At 41.5% G+C, this 10,118-nt stretch overlaps 1 protein-coding gene across 2 annotated transcripts in view; it reads left to right on the top strand.

Annotated features, from left to right (window-relative positions):
* The window catches only part of Nfatc3 (nuclear factor of activated T cells 3), a 63,129-nt gene that overhangs the window by 43,844 nt on the left and 9,167 nt on the right, over positions 1–10,118 (top strand). The window contains exon 10 of one of the 2 annotated variants that reach the window (XM_050143952.1): positions 7,510–7,613. The exons of the other annotated variant lie outside the window; for it this stretch is intronic. Coding sequence (XP_049999909.1) covers positions 7,510–7,610 — 101 coding nt within the window. The 3' untranslated portion in view covers positions 7,611–7,613. The remainder of the gene's footprint in view (positions 1–7,509; positions 7,614–10,118) is intronic. 2 annotated transcript variants of the gene reach the window in all.

Raw genomic sequence — 10,118 nt, 5'->3', positions numbered from 1 at the left:
ATAGAGAGAGAGAGAGAGAGAGAGAGAGAGAAAAGGAGGAGGAGGAGGAAGAGAAAGAAAACTAGTTTCTAGATCCAGTGAGAAAACATTTGAAAAGCTCTTTTGTTATATAAAGTGAGTTTATCTACAAAAACAATTTAGTTGTAGCCTTTTTTTAAAAAATTAATTGCTGGATGTGGTGGTGTGCACTCTTTTAATCCTAATGTTCAAGAACAGAGTCAGGCAGATATCTGAGTTGGAGCCCAGCCTGATCTACATAGTGAATTCCAGTTCAGCCAGTGAGCCTACTTCAAAAAAATCAAAACAGACAGCCAGGCGGTGGTGGTGCGCGCCTTTAATCCCAGCACTTGGGAAGCAGAGGCAGGCGGATCTCTGTGAGTTCGAGACCAGCCTGGTCTACAAGAGCTAGTTTCAGGACAGGCCCCAAAACCACATAGAAACCCTGTCTTGAAAACCAAAAAAAAAAAAAAAAAATCAAAACAGACAAAAAAATAATTTAATTTATATGTATGAGTGTTGTTTCTACGTACCACATGGTGTCCCTCATGCCCTCAGATCCCCTGTGAATGGGGCTACAGATGGTTACAAGCTGCCATGTTGAGTGCTGGGAATTGAACCTGTGTCCTCTGGAAAAGTTGACAGTGTTCTTAACCATGGAACCATCTCTTCAGCTCCAGTTGTAGCCTTTTTAATAACAAGATGTAAATTATTAGGCTTATTGGTATAGACATTGATCAGAGATACATTCTCACAGTATGCTGTGGCTACAAATATTATGACTGGAGTTGAATCCAGGTTTGTGTAAAATTTAACTACTCTTGCATGTGTTTAATAGGTTTTTTTGTTTTGTTTTGTTTTGTTTTTTATGTATACAGTGTTCTATCTGCATGTATGCCTACAGGCCAGAAGAGGGCACCAGATCTCATTACAGATGGTTGTGAGCCACCATGTGGTTGCTGGGAATTGAACTCAGTGCGCTCAACCTCTGAGCCATCTCTCTAGCCCCTGTTTAGTAGTTTCTAAAATAACTCTGATTTGTTTCTTTGCATATCCTGGACTCTGTAAATATAGCAGTAGCTTTCTAAAGTCTGCCCTGGGTGAAAAAGCAAAACCAATTTTTTAAGATATGTTATTCTATTTTATTAGTGTCCTCTTTCCAAGCTACTTAGAAGATGGGTTTTGATTTTCATTTTTGTTTGTTTTTTTATTTTTTTGGGATGGGGTTTTTCTGTATGTGTGTTCCTGACTGTCCTGGAATTAGCTCCTTGACCAGGCTGGCCTCAAACTCAGGAACCCACTTCCCTCTGCTTCCTGACTTCTAGACTTCTAGTACTAAATGCATGCGCCATCACCGCCCAGTTGAAGATGGATTATTACTAGGGTCAAAAGTTTTGTTTGGATGGGGCAGTGGTGGTGCACGCCTTTAATCCTAGCACTCAGGCAGAGGCAGGCGGATCTCTGTGAATTCGAGGCCTTCCTAATCTACAAGGGCTAGAACTGTTAGAGAAACCCTGTCTCAAAGGGAAAAAAGCTTTGTTTAGGCGCTGGTTTTCCCACTCTTAATGCTCTCTGGCAATTTTCCCTGTACCTTGGAAGATGCTATAGATATCTCATCTAGGGAGCTGGAGAGATTGCTCCGAGGATAACAGCGCTGACTGCCCTTCCAGAGAATCTGGGTTCAGTTTTCCAGTTCCCACATGATATCTGACAACCACCTTTAACTCCAGTTAGAGAGGATCTGATGTCTTCTTCTGGCCTTTTGGAGCTCAGCATGCATGCGATACATAGACATATATCCAGGCAAACATTCAGTGTGCATAAAATATTTTAAAAAGATATCTCATTTGCAACTGAGCATTCAACAGTGACTTATTCTCAGCACTTGAAATGGTTGTGAGTTTCTATAGTAACTCCACTTGCCACATCTAGGGGTGAATGGACCTGACTAAGTTGGCAAGAGAATGAAGAAAAGCTAAGATTAGATGGACTGGGCTTTCTGATTTAGAAGCCTCAGTACACCTGAAGCCCAGTTTGTTTATTATCAGGTACTATGTATACATATTTATTGTATAGTATACATTTGAATAGAGAGGCAGCATTATTGCATAATGCTGAATCAGGAGGGTAGGATTTATTGAATACAGCTGAATCAAGAAGACAAGTTTAGCTTATCCCAGTGGGAGCAGTCTTCAGCTTATAAATATTGGGTGAAGAAAGCTATTTTTCTGCTCACACTATCAGCTATTTTCTGCACATGTCAACATCCACAAATGAACCACAGGAAGGCTTTGCCATCCCTCTGAGCCTTGGTCTGAGGCCTGGGTCCTTGACGTGCCCATGCCAACACCACACATCCACTTAGGACTTCATTCACTCGGCTTTTTCTGCTCCCCACATTTCTCCCTTATTTCTTAGATGTTCAGAATGGATCTTGTTTTTTGGTTTTTTTTTTTTTGGTTTTTTTTTTTTTTTTTTGTTTTGGTTTGGTTTTTTGAGGCAGTGTTTCTCTGTAGCTTTGGAGCCTGTCCTAGCTGACCTCGAACTCACAGAGATCATCCTGCCTCTGCCACCTGCGCGCTGGGATTAAAGGCACGTGCCACCACCACCCAGCTTCAGAATGGATCTTAATTCTTAGTCCAGGGACAGTTTGCTGCAATGCTTAATGCCAGACTGTAAGGATGATAAAGAAGGAAACTCATAGTAGCTGCTGTGCGCCCTCCCCAGGAATGTTTAACAGGTGTAAAGGATTGAAGTCTTGAAGATTGTTAAGGATAATTTTTGCAATAGTAGCAGGAGAAACCAATCTAATCTAAGCCTTTTGCTTTTCTAGGATATGCAAATATAATTGGCCTCACCTACGCTATCATTACTCTGAATCCAAGCATCCATTAGATGAATCCCAGCTAATTCTGCTATCTAATTTGCAGGGTTGTAGTTTGCGGAGCTGCCTTTTCTTATTTTTCTTAATGTTAACATGAAAGCAGTTAGACCCAAAGCAAAAAAGCGGGAACATGCTCTATTCCTCAGTCGCTCTCCTGTTTCTTTTTGAAGTCGCCAAACTTACTGTTTCTTTTCCAAGAAACCAAGGACATAGTCTTCTGAACATAGTCTAAGAATTGATGAAGCTGCAATGCTTCCGTCCCACTTGTGAGTTTCCCAAAATCTCCCAAAGCACCAACATGTAACTCCTTAGCTCTAGATTTAATGTGTCTAACAAACTGAATTGTGCTCCCCTCTCTTCCTTTATTTGTTCCTTTATTCTTTTTTTTTTTTTTTTTTTTTTTTTTCCCCCCGAGATAGGGTTTCTCTGTAGCTTTGGAGCCTGTCCTGGAACTAGCTCTTGTAGACCAGGCTGGCCTTGAACTCATAGAGATCCGCTTGCCTCTGCCTCTCAAGTGCTGGGATTAAAGGTGTGCGCCACCACCACCCGGCTTGTTCCTTTATTCTTATTTCTTCTTTATTCCATTTATTCCATCCTTTTGTCTGACCAGTAAGAGGTCCCTGTAGTCAGGTGTGCATGTTTATGTTCCTGATCAAGTCCCCATCAGGGTACCACTTTGCTGGGTTCTTGTACAGCTCCAGGGACCTGACCTGACTGGGGCAGTAGTGGAATGGAGAAATGACAGATGGGAACATGCAAATAGGCTGGGGTTGGGTAGACTGGGCTCTGTGATAGAGAAACCTCAGCATGTTTATCATATACATTTGAGCAGAGAGGCAAGGTTGTTGTGTACAGCTGAATTAAGATGACGGTTTAGCTAATCTCAGTAGGAGCAGTCTCTGTAGGGGAACAGTCTTCAGGCCTTAAATATCTGCATAGAGAAAGCTGTGGAGGGCATTTTCTGCACACACCGTCAGCCTCCACACATGGACCAAAGGAAGGCTTTGCCATCCCTCTGAGCTTTGCCATTTTTTTTTCATGGATCTGAGGTTATGGTCATTGACATGGTTGTGTGCATATCAACAGCACACATTCACTCAGGACTCTCTCCATTTTGCAACCATCCACTGCAAAAAGAAGTTTCTCTGGCCAAACCTAATAGCAAGACTAATGTAGGGACATAAACATGAATATTTAGAAGGCAGGTTATTGTGCTGATTCAGCAAAACACTTAGCTTCCTAATTGTTTTAAAATAAGTGTTTTATCTCACCAGCCACGGATTTTTGCCCAGGTTTACAGTGTCAGGTGTGAATTTTCTTCTTAGGAACAGGCCTTAATTCAATCAGAAAGAAACTTCATAGCAGTCATGCTTCTGTGGCAGCAGTGTGCCCGTCTCTTTTGGCAGGTCAGTGGTCTAGCGTATCGAGTCCACAGTAGACTAAGACAGTTCTCACCAAGCAGCCTGAAGAGCATCTTCCAGCACTGTAAAAGCTATCCCAAAGAAGAAACTTTTCTTCAGTTCTAGCTTGATTTCTGTATCCTGCAACCAAAGCATGTGGTGTTGTCAGCTAGTTCTGTTACACAGTCAGCGTCAGTGGCAATAGCCTGTATTGTTTGGGGGTCTCAGAGGCCTTCTTGGCCAATTTTTAACTGTCTTGAAACTTTTTTAATGCTCAATTTTTTTTAATATTAGATATTTTGGTGCACACCTTCTGTCCCAGCACCTGGGAGACAGTGACAGAAGGATCTCAGAGGCCAATCTGATCTATATGGCAAGTTCTAGGACTACATAGTGAGACCCTGTCTCAAAAAATTATATTTGGGCTGGAGAGATGGCTCAGCAGTTAAGAGCACTGGCTATTCTTTGAGAGGTCCTGAGTTCAATTCCCAGTCACTACATGGTAGCTCACAACCATCTATAATGAGATCTGGCACCCTCTTCTCACCTGCAGGCATATATCCAAATACATAAATAAATTTTTTAAAAAATTATATTTAATTTTTAATAATTTTTCCTTTTTACTGGCTGTATTTTTGGTTTGGTTTCATACTTAAGATTTGTCATATTTTCTTAGAATTAAGTTTTAGATTTCTAATTTAGGTCTTTGGTCCATCTTGAATTTTTATATGTTACATAAGGTAAGGATCCAGGCTGGGTGGTGGTGGTGCACACCTTTAATCCCAACACTCGGGAGGCAGATCTCTGAATACAAGGCCAGCCTGATCAACAAAGTGAGTTCCAGGACAGCTAGGGCTACACAAAGAATCCCTGTCTCAAAAAAGCGGAAGGAGGGAAGGAGGGAATGAGGGAAGGAGGGAGAGAGGGTGGGAGGGAGGGAGGGAGGGCATCTGTGTGTATGTGTGTGTTGCTTTAATATCCACACTTCAATTATTAGCACTAATTTTAAATACTTTTTAAATCTTTTATTTATTTTTGTATGTATTAATGTTTTGCCTGCATGTGTACCTATGCACCATGTGTGTGCTTGGTGCCTTGGAGGACAGAAGAGGGTTTCAGATCCTTTCAAACTGGAGTTCTAGACAGTTCTGTGTAAGAGTGACGAGTGCTCTTCACCTCTGAGCCATCTTTCCAGCCCCCAGCACTAACAGTTTTTGAGAAACAGTCTCACGCAGCACAGACTGGCCTTGAACTAGCTGTATAGCTGGGGTAGGCCTTGAACTGGTCTTTCTGTCTCCATCTATTAAGTGTTGATATTATGGACTTGTGCTGCTATGATAGCTTTTGGCAGTAACATTTTTATGTGTGTATAGAGGGAATCTTTTAAGATTGGTTTTTGTGTAGTAGGATTGGTTTTTGTTGTTGGTGGTGGTTTTTTTTTTTAAATTTTGTTAGTTTGTTAAGAAAGGGTTTTTACCCACAGCCTTGACTATCATGGAACTCTCAGTAGATCAGGCTGGCCTTGAACTCCCTAAAAGTGTGGACATTCCACCACCGCCACTGTCTTTTAGGGTCATATGCGTAGATGGTGCCGTTTGTGAGTTTGTGAATAGAAGCAGTTTTACATCTTCCCCTGATCTTTTTTTTTTAATATTTAATTATTTATTATGTATACAATATTCTGTGTGCATGCCCGAAGACCAGAAGAGGGCGCCAGACCTCTTTAGGGATGGCTGTGAGCCACCATGTGGTTGCTGGGAATTGAACTCAGGACCTTTGGAAGAGCAGGCAACGCTCTTAACCACTGAGCCATCCCTCCAGCCATTCCCCTGATCTTGAGGAAAGCTTTTTGTCCTCCACCCATGAGTATTATAATAACTGTGAGTTAAGGCCGGGTGGTGGTGGCGCACACCTTTAATCCCAACAGAGGCAGGCGGATCTCTGAGTTCGAGGCCAGCCTGGTGTACAAGAGCTAGTTCCAGGACAGCCAGGGCTACTACCCAGAGAAACCCTGCGTAGAAAAACCAAAAAGAAAATAAAAAAAAAAAACTGTGAGTTTGTCATGTGTAGCTTTTATCATAAGGGAATTCCTTCTATTCCTAGCTTATTGTTTTTATTTTGAAAAAGCTTTGAATTTTGTGACAGTTTTTCCATCAGCTGTTTTTTATTCCTAAATTCTATTAATGTTGTGTATTTGTTGATTTTTGTATTAAATCATCCTTGCTTTCCTGGATAAAATCCATTTAGTCATTATATATATAGTATATGTATATATATTAATCACACATCCCACCCACACTTTGAGTCTGTTTATAACAAGATTGGGCACTCTTAAAATGGATAATTTTAAATGACCTCTTAGAAATTGAGAAAAAAAAAACTTGAAGCATAAAAAAAATTAATATGACAAATCTCTGGGTTTTGTTTTTAAACCCCTTTGTAAGATGCACTACAAATTAGTTCATCTTTTGTTTGCTTAAGATGAGGTTATTAATTAGTGTTTAGAGATACTACATACAGATCCTTTCCTTTCAGAGTGGAATTATAGTGTTGTACAATAAAGGCCCAGAATAGTTCATAAAGGTCAAAGGAGGGGGCTTTTGAACTTCTTATCTACAGTAATAAAAACTGTGTATTTAAACTGAATTTACTTCCTTAAAGACATAATTGTAGCCAAGCAGTGGGGGCAAATGGCTTTCATCCCAGCACTTGGAGGCAGAGGGAGGTGGATCTCTGAGTTCAAGGCCAACACAGTGAGTTTTAGGACTGTTAGCCAAGGCTACACCAGAAACCCTGTCCCAGGGGGTGGGAGAGGGGAGCTGTAATTGTAACTCATTTAAAAGCATTACCTTTTTAGTTAAAAGTCATTCAAGGCTGGGTGGTGGTGGCTCATGGCTTTAATCCCAGCACTTGGGAGGCAGAGGCCAGTTTGAGGCCAGCCTGGTCTACAAAGCGAGTTCCAGGACAGCCAGGGCTACACAGAAAATCCCTGTCTCGAAAAACAAAGCGACAGCAAAAAATCATTTATTACCTTAATTTTCTGGACTTCCAGTATTAGATTGCCTAGCAAAATATGGGGAGCCATTGTATGTAAAAGTAATTGATATATAAAAGAATTAAATTCTTCTCACTCTCAGGTAACAGAACTGAAAACAATAGTCAGTGTAGTGGATTTTTTCACCCTCTGGTTTGTTCCATTTAGTAGTGATGTTGTCTTCTCTGACACAGACCAGTTTATGTCTGACTTGGAACACCAGCCATCAGGTTCAACAGTGAAATGGCCTAATCACAGTGAGCTCTCATGTCCAGTTCCTTTCTGGAGAATCTAGAGGGTGAGTGTTGATTGAAATGTGTCATTGTTCTTGTGCCCTCGTCTGGTATTTGCATGTCATGGCTGGATTTGCATGTGCTATAAAGGAGGGGTATACACAGGCATTTTCTTGGTAGGCCCATTCATTGTCTTTGTAGGAACACTTTGACTCTAAGATTGTGCTTTTAAAATCCAACCACACTAAGCTTCTCACACCTGAACTTAAAATTTTAGATTGTTTTAATGAATAGCAAGTATTTAATTAGATTTGTTAGAACAAAGGGACTTCTCAGTATATAAATTTTATGGCTTAGGTACTAAATAAGTTTGGTTGCTTGTCTGGTGAAATAACTCCACGGGCAAAGGTGCCTGTCACCAAGCCTAACCTGAGTTCAATCCGTAGGACTCGCGTGGAAGGAGGGAACTGACTCCCTCAAATTGTCCACAGACCTCCACTGTGGCATGGGCACACAGGCACGCATACACAATAAATGCAGTTTTTCAAAAATAAAGTTTGGTTGCTAATCAGGTGTATTAAGCCTACACAGTTCTGATTAAATACTTGTAAGTAATATTTAAGACAGTATATAATAGAAGGTAAAGCAGAAAATTGTGTCCAGTTTGAAGATGCGACCTAGAATATTCATCTTTGATCTGCCCTTAGACCCACATTTGTACCCTGTAGTTCATCTGTGGCTCCACTTGGAAGAAAGCCATCAAGTAGAACATAGTTTCTGTAAGAATAAGACCATGGCCTTTGGCTTCTGAACCTCAGCATCTGTCTAGGAAGTCCTCCTCGCTGTCAGATCAACTCTTTTTTTTTTTTTTTTTTTTTTTTTTTTTTTGTTTCTGTAGCTTTGGAGCCTGTCCTGGAACTCTCTTTGTAGACCAGGCTGGCCTTGAACTCACAGAGATCCGCCTGCCTCTGCCTGCCTCTGCCTCCCGAGTGCTGGGATTAAAGGCGAGCGCCACCACTGCCCGGCTCAGATGGACTCTTTCTCAGATTCTTTTTTTTTTTTTTTTTTTTTAAATTTTATTTATTTATTTGTTATGTATACAATATTCTGTCTGTGTGTATGTCTGCAGGCCAGAAGAGGGCACCAGACCTCATTACAGATGGTTGTCAGCCACCATGTGGTTGCCGGGAATTGAACTCAGATCCTTTGGAAGGGCAGGCAATGCTCTTAACCACTGAGCCATCTCTCCAGCCCCCTTTCTCAGATTCTTTTAAAGACACTTAAAGTGTGTAGGTGAGAACATTGGTGAATGCCCATATTCCAGGCTACTGAGGTGGCTAAAGCAGGAGGGTCTCATTCAAGGACAGTCTAGGAAACTTAATGATATTAATGATAGTATCTCAGAATTGTGATGTCATCCTTTTCATCATCTCCTTCCCTTCCTTCCCTCCCTCCCTCCCTCCCTCCCTCCCTCCCTCCCTCCCTCCCTCCCTCCCCCCCCCTTCTCTCACAGCATCTCTCTGACAGCATCTCTCTGGAACTCATTCTGTCAGAGATCTGCACCACTATCACCCGGTTTCCTTTTCTTCTACAGTCTCCCTGTATAGCCCTGGCTATCCTGGAACTTAAAGATCTGAATGTTTCTGCCTCTACCTCCTAATACTAGGATTAAGGCATGTGCCACCAAGCCCCACGTAAAGAAGAAAGTTATTATAGAGTGCTTGTCTAGCATGTAGAGAAGTCCTGGGTTTAATCCTCAGTATTGGGGAGAAGGGAAACATGTGATAGAAATTTTAAATATGTAAATGACATTTGAATTTGATTTAAGATTATTTTTCTTTTATATATATGGATATTTTGTCTGCATGTATGTCTGTATATCATGATTACAGTACCCTCAAAAGCCAGAAGAGTGCATTGGAGCCTGTGAAACTAGGGTTAGATTGTCAGCTGCCATGAATTTATATTTAGAAAAGGCCATACAGGGGGCTGGATAGATGGCTCAGCAATTAAGAGCACTGGCTGTTCTTCAGAGGGCCTAAGTTCAATTCCCAGCAACCACATGGTAGCTCACACCCATCTGTAATGAGATCTGGTGCCCCTTCTTGCCTAAAGGCATACAGGCAGGCAAAACACTGTAGACATAATAAACAAACAAACAAACAAACCTTTAAAAATGTTCAAAAAAGGAAAAGAAGAGGCCTACAAAGCATGATTAATACTCAGTATTTTAAGATATTTTTGAGCTGGGCGGCCATGGTGCATGCCTTTAATGCCAGCACTCAGGAGGCAGAGGCATGTGGATCTCTGTGAATTTGAGGCCAGTCTGGTCTACAAGAGCTAGTTCCAGTACAGCTAGGGCTGTTACAAAAAGAAACCCTGGGGCTGGAGAGGTGGCTCAGCCGTTAAGAGCACTGGCTGCTCTTCCAGAGGTCCTGAGTTCAATTCCCAGCAACCACATGGTGGCTCACAACCATCTGTACTTAGATCTGGCACCCTCCTCTGGCATGTGGGCATACATGGAGGCAGAATGTTGTATATATAATAAATAAATAAATCTTTAAAAAAAA

Source organism: Alexandromys fortis, unplaced genomic scaffold, assembly GCF_014885135.2.
Source record: "Alexandromys fortis isolate MF-2015 unplaced genomic scaffold, M_Fortis_MF-2015_v1.1 scaffold_1, whole genome shotgun sequence".
NCBI classification, from domain to species: Eukaryota; Metazoa; Chordata; class Mammalia; order Rodentia; family Cricetidae; genus Alexandromys; species Alexandromys fortis.
This window is presented reverse-complemented; position numbering and strand designations above follow the sequence as displayed.